Below are 14079 nucleotides of genomic sequence, written 5' to 3'. Positions count from 1 at the left end.
AATGAAGAGTAGAAGAGAATAATATATATATATATATATATATATATATATATATGGTGAATGTTATTCTACCTCTCTAAAATAATATATAAGTTATCCTTTCTCATGTGTTATATTTTAATTGGGTGTTCATTTTAACTTGAGTTACTTTAATCTCGACGACCTGACAGAAGAAGAAAATGGAACACCCAATAAAACGGTGATACTTATGAAGCACAACGACAATGACAAAGGAGTGGGGAGGAGTAAATGCAATTAGAGAGAGTTGGAGTATCTTGTCTGGAAGAATGATTTGGGAAGAGAAAACAAGACACCCAATGAGACGGTGATGCTTGGGAAGCGTAATAACGACGATGAAGGAATACAATGAGGAGGAATAAACGTAATCAGAGAAAGTTGGAGTACTTTTTCTAGAAGAATGATTTGGGAAGAGAAAATAAGACACCGAATGAGACAGTAATATGCGTAATGATTTGGAATACCTTTTCTAAAACAATGATTTGGGAAGAGAAAATGAAACACCAATAAAACGGTGATGCTTGGGAGAAAATAGTGGAGAAGGTAACTCAGGTTAAAATAAACACCCAATTAAAATATGACACATGAGAGAGGGTAACTTACATGTTACTTTAGAGAGAGTAGGATAGCATTTACCTATATATATATATATATATATAAACATCCTCATTAAATTAAGTTGCTTTCTGTCGCGCCCTTAAATTAAACTATGCAAAATAATTAAAAATTCTAATTTATTCTACTAATTATTTCCCAATTTTTTAAATAAAAAATTGAATTTAATTTATTTATATTTTTAAAAAATAAGATATATTTTTAGCCATACCAACTCCTTAAATATTAATTAAGATAATGAATTAACAGTGATATTAGTATATTACATGATTAAATTATTGTACTAATTAATAAATTTAATTAAGTTAGTCCAATAACTTAAAAATTGATAACAAAAAATTTTTATAAAAAAATAAATTGATCAAATTTAGTTACAAAAATAATTTATTCATTAAACATTATTCATGAACTTAAACTCAATCATTATTCTAAACTATATTTCATTAGGAATTTAGATTTTTTAAATTTTGAATTTTCATTTTCAAGAATAAAGTGTGATATCTCATCTTTAAATTATTTCTCTCAGTCTTTCTTATATTTTTTCTTACACATTGTTTGAATTGAAGAAATTTGAAGAAAAAGAAAATGGAAAGAGAGAAAATGAATGGAAAAATAATTTTTTTGTTGTTTAGATGAGAAGAGAAAATAGAAAAAAAATAGTAAAAATGAAGAGAAATGTAGCAATATGAATAAAATTACACATTTACTCCTTATCATTAATAAATTATATTTTATATATAATATAGATAAGAATATTAATGTAATTTTATATTATTATAATTTTCTTTTCTCTCACTTTTCTTTTCATCTAAATAAAAAAATTGTTTTCTCTATTTTCTTTCATCTATTTTCTCTTAATCCAAATAACAAACAAATAACTTTACTTTTTTTCTATTTTTTTCTCTCATTTTTTTCTTTTTTTTTATTTTTTTTATATCCAAACAAAGTCTTAGTCCTATTTATAAAATAAATAATAAAAAATTATATTTTACTTTTTAAAATAAAATTTAAAATTTAAAAAATTCAAATCTTTTTATTAGACACAGCCTCAAATCACGTTCACTGAGAGCCTAATTATGAATGTTAATTTTGAGCAGTCGACACAGGATGGAGATGGACCCTTTCATGGTTGGACTTTTGATGCATAAAATAATGTAACCCTTGTATAATTAAATTTTAACTAATGTCCCATATTGGACCTTACATAGCTTTATGTCGTTTCATTCATGGTTATCATCATTTCATAAATATGTAACGAGGAAATCAAAAGTGATGTGGAAAGCAAAAGACTTGTAGGTCGATGTTAATCGGCGCCTCTTCTATTTTTAATTTATTAGGGTTCCACCTTTGCTACTATATATATATTCTGTCATGTTTATTCGTCTCCGATCCATTACCAGATTTCTCATTTTTAAATTATCATCTCTTTTATTTTTATCGTTTTAATAGATTAAGTGGTATTATTTTTTATTTCAAAAGATATTAATTAAATTTTACCTATAATTTTCTTTATTATTAAATAGAAAAATAGTTTCTTTTTCTTTTAATTGCTTATATTTTCAATAGAAATTTAATAATTATATTAATAATTATGCACAAATAAAAACAGATATTATGAGAACGAGGAAATAATTAATAATTAATGCTAATATCTTTCAGTAATGAATAATGATCACCTAAGGGTTTTTAATTTTTTTTATTTAGATAAGTACGTGATGACAAGGGCGCATTAGTCCACGACATGACGATGTTGCAAAAGAATGGGCCATCGTGTTTATTGATTAATAAATTATTATTTTAGTTCTTAATTTTTTAGTCAAATTTTAATTTGATCTTTAATATATTAAATATTTTATCTCAATCTCAAAATATTTTAAACAAATTTAATAGTATCTTATAATTAAATTTGACATAAAAATTAACATATTTAATAGTTAATATAATGTTTGATTTTAATACATAAGTAAAATTAATCCATTAATTATCACTAATATAACTAACGTAAGTTGACATAGATGAATAAGGATTTGTGTCTCTTAACCATGTCTACTGAATTCGATACTTGGATTCGATACTCACTTAAGAATGAGAATGGAATTTATTTGGTTGGGAGAGTCGTCCACTTTATGCCTCTGCAATATCCGAGGGATTAGTCATTAAGCTTTAATTAATCGAGTCAAATTTAACAATAAGATAATATTAAATCCGTTTAAATTTTTTAAATTAAAATAAAACATTTAAAATTTTAAATACCAAATTAAAATTTAGTCTAAACAATATATATCAAAATGAGGGCAGCTATACATACAAGTCTTTTTGGTATACAAGTTTATATAGGTTAGTCCAAACCCAACAAAAACAATTCTCAATTTAGATTACGTGTAAACATGCGCTTCCCTAACTCTTGAATAGCGCAAACGGTTCTTCTCCCTCAATTCAAACCACAACGCTCAAAATTCAAACAATGATTAAAATCTCTCAAAATCGTCGCGAGAAGTGAAGAAAGTTGCGAAGCTTAATTCGAAAAGAATTACAAGAAAATGAAATAAGAAAATGAAGAAGAAGAAGCAGCCGTAGAAGATGAGGAGAAGAAAGGGAAAGAGTTTTAAATTATGCAAAACTTATCAGCATGCATACACCGAAAATTTTTAAACAATACACTTAAATATCTTCGTGTTACACCGAAATTTGCTGCAAATATAGACAAATATTTCCTCTAATGTTACATTTTTTCTTCTTTTTCTTATTTCTTTATCTCTTTTCGTTGAATGAATGTAAGTTCATCGTCTTTCAAGTAATTTTGTAGCATTATGTGTTTCTTCTTCTTTTTTGTTTGATTTTTTTGTTTTTATTCTTATTAAGAGAGTAAAACAAGAAGAAACTTGAGAAAGTAAAACAAAAAGAAAAAGATGAATAAGATAAAAAAGAAGAAGAAGATGGTATTGATGATGAAAAAAGAAGAAGAATAAGCATCGAAAGATGAGGAGGAGGAAGAGAAAGAGTTTTAGATTATACAGAACTTATCAGTACAAAAACACCGAAAATTCTTAAACAATACACTTAAATATCTTCGTGTTACATACACCGAAATTTGCTGCAAATACAGAAAAATGTCTCCTCTTCTAATGCTGCATTTTTTTTCTTCTTCTTTTTCTTATTTCTTTCTTTCTTTTAGTTGAATGAATGTAAGTTCATCGTCTTCAAAGTAATTTTGTAGCATTATGTGTTTCTTCTTCTTTTTTTGTTTGATTTTTTGTTTTTATTCTTGTTAAGAGAGTAAAACAAGAAGAAACTTGAGAAGGTAAAACAAAAAGGAAAAGATGAATAAGAAAATAAGAAGAAGAAGATGGTCTTGATGATGAAAAAAAAGAAGAAGAAACAACAGAATATGAGAAGGAGAGAGAAGAAGAGTTTGAATTATGCAGAACTTATCAGCACACATATACCAAAAATTCTTAAACAATACACTTAAATATCTTCATGTTACATCGAAATTTACTGCAAATATAGAACAATGTTTTTTTTAATGCAGAACTCTTACATTACATTCAATTCAAACCATAAACGATGAACAACAATTTTCACAAACAAAAAAACATTATTCACCTATAGAATCATAAACTACGAACGAAAACATTAACTACTAGAATCGAACCACACATCAACCACTTGATTGAATTCAAAATAATAATCAACTTCGTTCTGGTTCAATTGATGATTTGAACTTGAATTATTCACTATCTTCAACAACGAAATAACTATTCAAATTAAAACTGATTTTAGAGCTTGATTTCAAAAATGTAGAGAACGAACGAAAAAAAATGCAAAAAATGCAAATAGGATAAATGATAATGTTTGCTCTAGTTGTTAAAATAAAAATAAAAAATTGTTATCTCAAAATTATTTTTTAAATAAAAAAACCAATAATATATTATGAGTTTAACTTTAATATAATAAAATATTTTACATAATCATTTAACTATATCTGGCTTTTTAATAATCATATATACAATTATAATATAAAAATAATTTTTTATTACATATTATTACATAATTAAAATGTAACAATTTAATTATTTATATTGATAATGTATTAAAATTAAATACTATATTTATTTTTTAAATTCTTTAAAGCATCTCCAATAATGCTAGTTCTAATTTCAGTTTTATTTTGTATTTTATGAAAACATTTGTAGGACTATATATCATAAATGATCATTTGAAATAAAAAATGTAATTTGCTCCTCTAATGTTTAATCTTAGTTCATTTAAAATTGTATATTATTTTTAATTATTTTATTAACATAATTATACAAGTGACAAAATTTTATTGATTCTCCATCAAGGTGATACCGATTTCATTTCACAAATCAACTGCAATACAGATTTCAATTATAAATCAATTTACTTCTTGAAAAAGTATTAATTTTTTTTTAAATCAAGTTTTCAACTAAGTCATCATGTACTTCTTCTTCTTATGTGCACTTCTTTCTTCTTTTTTTTCTTCTTTGCGCTTCTTTCTTCTTCTTTCTTGAACATCATTGTCATTATCTCTGCCGCTACCGTCGTCACTTCCACCGGCTTGTCTTTTAATTTCTTCTCTTTCTTTTTCTTCTCTCTCCATCCTCTTTTATATCCTCGTCGTATTGATTTTCTTCTCCTAGATGTGTTTGTTTATAAGAACAAACATTGAGACAGGAACACAGAGACAAAAAATCATGTTTGACAGATGAGATATGGACAGAGATATTGTGTTCAAATAGACTGAATTAGTGTATTTTGTGTCCATCTTGACAGGAAGGATATAGAGACACTAACAAGGAACACAACTTATTTTTCATTTATTTTTTTATTATTTTTGTTAATTTTTCATAATTATATTTTTTCTCAAATTTTTTGAATGAAAAAATGAGAATAAATTGGATTTTCATAATTTGTTATAGTTTATCACCAAACAAAATATAAGAACACAAAATTTTGTGTCTCTGTCATTTGTGTCTTGCTCTCAGTGTCTTGTTTTATTTTGCAGCTCTATATATGTTCAGAAAATTAGAGCACAAAAATTTCGGCACACAACCAGGGGCGGAGTTACATGAAGAGAAAGGGGGGTAACAGCCCCACTAATTTTGATTTTTTCCATGTAAATTATATGTAAATTTCAATTTAGTCTCTCTTAAAATTTTATTTTAATCTTATTTTATTGTGTAAATATTTTTTGCCATCCTCTAATATTTTATCTAACTCTGCCCCTGCACACAACATAAAAATTTTGGTGCCCAACACAATTTTTTTTAAAAAATTACATGCATAAAATATTGACATCCAACCAACAAAATATACACCACATAAATTATAAGGACTATATACTCAGAACATTGACTCAGTCAATTAAAAAAATACATTTGCAGTAAAAAATTATGTGTTATGTGCAAATATTTATGTGATATGTACAAAAAATTTTATAATATATCGATAAATTTGTATTATGTAAAATTTTTTTGTGCTATATCAACAAATTTTATGTGCTTTCTAATAAAAGTTTATGTGTTGCACACATTCAAAAAAGAAGTAATAACATATGCACGTATTTTTTTATTGAATTTATGCTAATTTAATTGGATTAGTTTACAAAAATACTTGCAAATATAACATTATTGGTAAAATAACAGGGTTATTAGAGTAAGGTAGGTAGGTAGGTTTTTTTTTTTTGTGACTAGGTTGGTAGGTTGTTTAAATATAGAGTTAGTGTTAATCATCATATATATTTTGAAATAATTAAATTATTTATAAATTTAAAGTATTATTATTATTATTAGTTAGTCTCTGATATAGGATAATAATATGAATACGGAGTATGATATGATATAGATACGAAGACATACAAATTTTAAATTTTTATAAGGTATGAAGACACAACATATATATAAAATATAAAAAATAGTTTTTAGATAAATTATAATAATATTTGTATATTTTATTGATACTAAAATATAAATTAATTTTTTAATTATTTTAAATATTTTTTAATTATATAAAATATTTAAAATAATTTTGTTTTAATAAATAATAATATATATTATTTTTAAATTTATTTTCATATTCATGTTAAGAATAAGGTTGGACATACTGACACGTATTTAGATGTGTCCAAGTGTATCCCAAAAATAATTTTTTATTTTTTTATTTAGACACAGTTAGATACAAAAGACACATATTATATGAGTGTTGATTAGTATCATGTCCGAAATTTGTTCGACACGCGAATACAGTCTATACTTCATCGGCTAGCTCTTACAACATATGACATGGACGTGCTAACTCATCATGCCGTTAGTGACTCACTGACCGAAAACAAAATTTAGTATATTCATAATTTACAATCATAATAGATACACATTAAAATTAACTATTAAAATTAGTTATTAGTATAAAAATACATGTTGAATTATAAAATTTACATTAAAAACGAGTTAAATAATACATAATATATGGTGATTGATTTTAATGTACAAATAATACTTTTGCTTAATTTAATATACAGTAATGTTAAATGTTCACTAAAATCAACTATATATTTATACATAAATGTATGATAACTGATTTTGGTATACTAATAGCATTCTTGTTTAACCATACCTGAATACAAAAGTGATAATGTTCTAGGTTATATCACTTATGTTAGCACTTAAATAAGCAAGCATGCTATCTTAGACAACACTCAATCCATTAGTAGCTCTTCAGAGGAAGATATCAAGATTGTTCATCAGCATGTGATTAAGGTTCACAAACTCCGTTTTCGGTTGTATCTAATTTAAAGTTTCAGACAAGTTGCTGCATTTAAAACTGACTTTCAAAACACGGAACCAACAAACAAGAACCAATCACATGCTGTCAATTCAGTGGATAATTTGTCTTCCAGAAAATGCTAAGTACCTAATAAAATGGTCAGAGAGAAAATATCTCAGAATGTTCTCATTGCAAATATTTTAGCTCTAACATGCTTAAAGGGCTTTCTGACTCTGCTATACCCTCCTCAAATATCATTACAGAGCTTCATTACATTATATTGATGAGTCTCAATTCTACAAAGGAAGTGCAGCCATTAATTATACAGAGTAGCTTTTTGTGCAAAGCTTGGATGAATAATAGTCACAATACCTCAAGGTTAAGCTAATAGACCAAACCAGGATTACCAGAACCTGTAACAATTTTAAGAGCAAAATAAGCTTCACCATTACAACATAAAAGCTGGAATAACTAAACTAGATAAAGTGCCTAGTAGGACTATAACTCAAAGGATGAAATCTTGCTGCATTCTTTGACAAAAATCATGATAGTTGTTGAATAAAACACAGCAAAATCCCCTTACTAATCCAGGAGTTAATCATCAAATCGCATCAATATCACTCTGGCAACCAAATTCTATCAAAGTTTATAGCGCTCTAGTATTTTTCTAACCAACCTTGAAAACAACCTACAAAAATGGATGGAGTAAAATCTTAGGACTGATTCTTGGAATCATACCTTAAAGAGTCTAGGATGAGTTCCGAAACAAGACCAAGAGGACAGTGGCAACTCACTATGCAGGCACCCAACAAGTGGAAGCGTATAAGACGCGGCCCTTCCAACCTTGAAGCATCCAGTTGCCATCCTCATCGAAGACAAAGTCTTTGTGGTACCATTCCTTTAACTTGGCTGAAAATTTGGCCATTAGCTCCTCATTCAAGGGAAGCTGCTTGAAACCAGCCCTTGTATTCCTAGCCTGCCATTGCTTGTATGTCTCAGGCCTATCAATCCTTTCAAAACCTTCGCACGCCACAACATTCAAAACCTCCCGGCCTATAATCTCTCTCTCAATCTTCATTCTCTTCTCATTGTCACGGGGGATGACAGCATCACACATGTCATAAATTGCAGAAAAATGGAACAGTGCCTCCCTGAATCGTGTGGCAAAGAAAGGTGCATTATAAGATCCATTAACAATGGCCTGAACAAAAATATCCGGATTTATCTTCCTGATCAACTGCAACACTGCATCTCTAGGACTGTTCACTTCAATTGTTTCATCCATCAAATTCTCAAACCTCTTATGACAGTTCACAGCAAGAAACTCATTGCTCTCAATTTTAAGGTCTTCAACCTGGATGGTTTCCCAGTTCCTTGATGCTATGGCATTATACTCGAAGGGAACCTTGAAACGCTCGCAGTAGTTAGCAAGACGACGACCAGTCTCGTGAAGTCTTTCTGCAGGACGGAAACCAGGTTGGGGAAACTCTATTCCTGTGATCTTCAGCTTCTTGAGGGGTCCAGTTTCTCTGTCTGAGAGGAACTTAATCAGAATTGGCCACTGGAAACCATATAAGATACCAAAATCAATGATGTGAAGTGTTTCTGCATTTTGAGCAGCTTTCATTATCATCTTGTTTGCAAAGAAATTTGCAAACTTCGAAAAAGGGCAGGCACTCATGAACACCTTGTAAGCTTTCAAAAACTCAGCAGCACTTAGCCTCTTGGTGCTGACATAGGTGTAGAATCCTTGTGTTCCAGTGCCATCACCATGCAAGCGTGCTTCAAGGCCATTGGCGAAGTAATGAGCCGTTCTTTGCGTTGCATCCCCAGAGGGAGTCGAATGCTGCCTAATTTGCTTGAGAAGCTCAGTGGCAGTCCTGTTGTCACAAGCAGATACAGCTTGTGCACACAGAACCAAAAGGGTCCTCAAATCAATGGTTTCCTTCTTCTTCCCTTGTCTCTTAGGACGACCCTTCCCTCCATTAGAGGTTGAGGGATTAGAAGCTTTCTCTACTTCATTGTTTACTGGAAAGCACATTGGGGCACCAATACTAAGCAATACTTTATCAAACATTTCAGATAATTCACTCTCATCAACTACACTGCTAGTTGCCGAATGCTTGTTACTCCTCCCTTCTTCTGTATCATCACTCCATTCTTCACGTTCATGATTCTTTCTGCCCTTTAACCCAACGGCTTTATCTCCCTTTAGTTCGTCTATAGGCACAGCGACAGCCGGTGTGGTCTCAAAACCAGTCACAAGCTGAGGTCCCGGAGGAAGAAACTTGCTAGCTTCCTCTAAGCCTCTCCTGAACTGGGAGACAGAATCTGAGTCGCTGAAAATATTTTGAGCCAACAACTTGGTAAAAGAAGTATCCACATCATACACACCAAAATTAGTAACATAGGAAGCATTCGAGTCATGTTGAGAAATGGCATGGGAGTTAAACTGAAAAGGATGATCACCAGAGGTAAAGGTATCAGGAGAAACAGAAGGCTTCAGAAACTCGCTAGAGTTCTCATCAACAGGGTTGTTATTGTTTTGATTGTCGTTGTTGTTGCCACTGTTGCTGCCGCTGCTGCTGCTGCTGGTTGTTCCACCTTGATGATGAACATCAAGAGGGTGTTCATTGGGGGAGAGTGGCAAGTTGATGTTGTCTATGAGAACATCGTTAAGAGCATCATAGAAGGATTGCTCAGTGGCATTCAAGCTGAAAGGGTCATAGAATGGCCTTTGTTCAACACCCTCTTCCATGAGAACTTGTGTTATAAACTTTGCTGTTTCTGAGAAATCAGCGTCCTCAACAGAAGGATCCACCGCGGTGGAGGCAACAGGAGCAGCTGCAGCTTCTTCCACATAGCTTGTGTACTGAGGAAATTCATCAAAAAGTTGGTCTGCAACATGCTGGTAAAGAGGATCAAGGTGTTGGTTGGCATCATAATAAAACTGATTTTGATCATCAGAGAATATTATGGTGCCATCTTCACCAATTTGGAAGCTGTTCATGAAATCATCACTGCCGCCTATAGGATAATTTGGATCCATCGATTGGTAGCTATGTTGGTTGAGATTTGAGAAACAACAATCAAAATCACCAACACCCACACCCTAATAGCTTATTCTGGTCAAGAAACAATAATCAAATGAATTTATAGACTATATATGAATGAAGCCATGAAAATATTACATAAGATTCTTTCTTGATTCATTATATCATAATAATAAAATTGTATAAAAGCAAGTAAGTTACTGACCACTAATTAAGGGAAGTTGCAAAGACAAAAAATTTGTAGGAATCCCTGGCTTAAGGTAAAAGGGTAGGTTGGGTGAGATGATGTTATATATAAAGGTACATAGCAGCCAGCTATTTTGACTAATTAAGAGCATATCTTAACAATTATCAACATATATAATATTATATAGGTTGGACCAATCAAAAGAAGAAACATAGGATGGAGAACATTAACTATTAACTATTAACAGCAGGAACCTTCGGAGAAGTTGAGTGGTATATATTGTGTTCAAAAGTGGAGAGGCACTTATTAAGGTGCATTGTATGAGTTGGGTGATATTATGTCACTTCAGTTAGTAGCATCTTCAAATGTTTGACTAATGACTATCAACTCATCAACAGATGAAAATAAACATTATCACATTACATTTCTTTTAATTAATTACAAAAGAGCAAACAAACAATTCTATTTAAAAAAAGAAGAAGAGGATTTTAGTCAATTCTAATAAAATCTCAATTTTTTTTTTACTAATATGTTGGTCTCCAATATTTCTTGTCCATGTTTCTATTTTCAATCAACATACACGGACACTATTTTTTCATTATAAAAATAGGCACAATTTTTTTTCAAACAAAAATCCAATAGACGGATCACTAGATATTGTTCCATTTTTTCAAGTTTATCCTTCCTAATATAAAAACTTTCTAGAAACAAACATTGAATAAGTAGGATATAGACAACTTGATTCAACGCCATAAAGCGTCATGTGAGGGTGGGGGAACAAGATGGGTTACTTGGTTGCCAAGCTGAGACTTTCTTCATCCATCACGTGTTGTTCTAGGGACTAAGCCAAGTCTCTATCATTCATACTTCTTTGAATTTTCTATTTCTAATTTTCTATGTCTTCACTTAAATGCCTATAACAGAAGACTAATAATTTTCAAAGGTACTTGCTTGCTGTTTAATTGTGAGTTAATTATTAATGGTTGAATATATTGTTATTATTATTTTACTATTTGTTTTGACAAATAAGTTGTGTTAGTAAAGAAATGAGAACCATCTTGACTCCATTATTGTTTAGATTTATTTGAAGTTAGTAAACTTAATTACTGTTACTCTTTCTTTATCTGTCTAGCTCTTATTTGTTAATTAATTATTTGCTCCCTAAGAATAATAATAATAAAGACCACGATTAAAATTGGCCTAGAATCACGTGTGTTGTACCTCTATTATCATAGGACAGAGCCTTAAGTCACACCAAATCAGAAAATCATTAATCTTATTTCAGCTAAGACATCCCATCCTAGTTCCTACAATCAGAGCCAACCATAATAATTCATCATGTTACTGAGCAATCCTGTTCAGAATGATTTCTACATTTTCAGGAAGCTGTAAATCCAACAATTCAGAATGCTTTCTACATTAATATCTTGTTAGCTCAGAAAAATTCACAACGAATATGCATATTTATAAGTCATTCAGGTAGCATTAATATTAATTGTATTATACTTATACACACAGCCAAGTGCAAGGTATTCTTATTACTGAAACTATGCTACACCATTTGACAATGTCTCCTACAACCATGGAAACTTTATGATATCTCCATGTTAGATTTTACCAGAATCCTAAAATGACAATGACTCCTACAAACTCTTCAAGTACTACTCCTAACTATGGAGAACATTGTCAAATGTTCACACCTATGCTGGTATCCAACAAGAGGAAGCATAAATGATTCGGCCCTTCCAACTTTGAAGCATGTAGTTGCCATCCACATCAAGCATGAAATCACCATGGTACACATCTTTCAGTTTACATCTTAGTTTGTGAATGAGGTGGTCATCCAAGGGGAGTTGCCTAAACCCTGCCCTTGTATTCCGAACCTGCCATTGCTTGTATGTTTCGGGTCGCTCAACCCTCTCAGAACCCTCACAAGCTATAATATTCACTACCTCCCTGCCAAAGAACTCCTCCTCAAACATCAACCTCATTGGATCTTCGCGATCAACATTGGTGTCAAGCACATCAAACAATGTAGAGTAATGAAAAAGAGCCTCCCGGAACCGTGTCACAAAGAATGGGGCATTGTAGTTCCCATTGACAGTAGCGTGTATAAATATATTAGGATTGGCCTTCCTAATTAATTTCAAGACAGCATCCCTTGGACTATTCAACACAACAGTCTCATCAAGTAGATTCTTAAACCGAACCATACAATTCACTGCAAGAAGTTCATTTTCTTTTATCTTCAGGTCCTCAATTTTGATGGTTTCCCATTTCTGTGCAATAGCATTGAACTCAAAAGGAACATTAAAGCGTTCACAATACTTAGCTAGGCGACGCCCTGTCTCCTGGACTCTCTCTGCTGGCCTGAAACCTGGTTGTGGAAGCTCGATCCCTGTTATGCGCAGCTTGCGAGGACCACCAGGTCTATTTGATAGACGAAAAATAAGGGCAGGCCACTGGAAGCCGTAACGGATACCAAAATCAACAATATGAAGAGTTTCCACTTCCTTGGGCTTGGGTAGGTTCAGAATTGTATGGTTAGCAAAAATGATAGCAAGCTTCTTGAATGGGCAGGCTGATATAAACATTTGATATGCTTTCACCATATCTGCAGCAGATTTTCTTTTGGAGGTCAGAGAAGTGTATAGCTGGGTGCCAGAGCCGGCCAAGCGTGCTTCAAGGGCATTTGCAAAACAATGTGCCAGCCTCTGAGACCCATCACCTAGACGTGAAGAGTGCTGTCTAATCTGCTTCAATAACTCATTAGCAGTTGAATGATCATCAGATGAAACAGCTTGTGCGCACAGAACCAATAGGGTCCTCAGATCAACAACTCCCTTCTTATTACCTTGTTTCTTAACACGATTCTTTCCACTGCTAAACTTGTTTGTTTCTTCCTTTTGCTGCACATTCTTGTCTTGCCCATTAGGTTTGTCTTCGTCACAAATGCATCTGGGAGGTGCCTCTTTTCCACACCCTGTGCCGAGCAGTATTTTATCAAACAATTCTGATAGCTCACTGTCTTCCCTGTAAATCGCAGACTGTTTGTTGCTCCTCCCATCTTGTAATTCCACTTGATCTTCCCGCTCGTGATTCTTTCTCCCTTTTGACTCACCAGAAAAATACTCCCTTTCATCTCTCTCCTCCTTAATGTCCACATGCTGAGGAGCCTTTTGAAAAGAAGGGTTAAAGGTGCTATTCTCCAAGTCAATAACCAGTGGATTCCCCTTAGGAAGAAACTTACTGGCTTCCTCCATTCCCCTCTTAAACTGCAGCATGGACTCACTTTTGCTCAGAAATGATGAATCGAAAAATCCAGCACCTGAACTCCCCAACAATCCACCACCATTGTTGGCTGTAGTAAAGCTATTTCTATTGTTCGTGGAAGACTGTGTGCCGGGGTTCGAACTCGCC

At 31.7% G+C, this 14079-nt stretch overlaps 2 protein-coding genes across 2 annotated transcripts in view; both read right to left on the bottom strand.

Moving 5' to 3' along the window:
* Positions 1-7578: 7578 nt before the first annotated feature.
* Positions 7579-10843, bottom strand: LOC107476834 (scarecrow-like protein 31). The gene is made up of 3 exons (XM_052259008.1): positions 10678-10843; positions 8158-10544; positions 7579-7832 (listed from the first exon to the last, which is right to left on the bottom strand). The coding sequence occupies exon 2, from the start codon at positions 10466-10468 to the stop codon at positions 8213-8215; it is 2256 nt and encodes a 751-aa protein (XP_052114968.1). The 5' UTR covers positions 10469-10544; positions 10678-10843; the 3' UTR covers positions 7579-7832; positions 8158-8212.
* A 1275-nt stretch (positions 10844-12118) lies between these two features.
* LOC107476835 (scarecrow-like protein 14) overlaps positions 12119-14079 on the bottom strand; it is a gene marked incomplete in the record, with an annotated part of 3333 nt that continues 1372 nt past the window's right edge. Inside the window, 1 exon segment of the mRNA XM_016096757.3 lies at positions 12119-14079. Coding sequence (XP_015952243.1) covers positions 12360-14079 — 1720 coding nt within the window.

The sequence above is a fragment of the Arachis duranensis genome, chromosome 3, assembly GCF_000817695.3.
Source record: "Arachis duranensis cultivar V14167 chromosome 3, aradu.V14167.gnm2.J7QH, whole genome shotgun sequence".
In the NCBI taxonomy this organism is placed as follows: Eukaryota; Viridiplantae; Streptophyta; class Magnoliopsida; order Fabales; family Fabaceae; genus Arachis; species Arachis duranensis.
The sequence above is the reverse complement of the archived record's forward strand: the minus strand, read 5'-3'. Positions and strand labels throughout refer to the sequence as shown.

Excerpts from the sequence above, each read along its gene's own strand:
- LOC107476834 (XM_052259008.1), bottom strand. The coding sequence starts at position 10,468 with ATGGATCCAAATTATCCTATAGGCGGCAGTGATGATTTCATGAACAGC.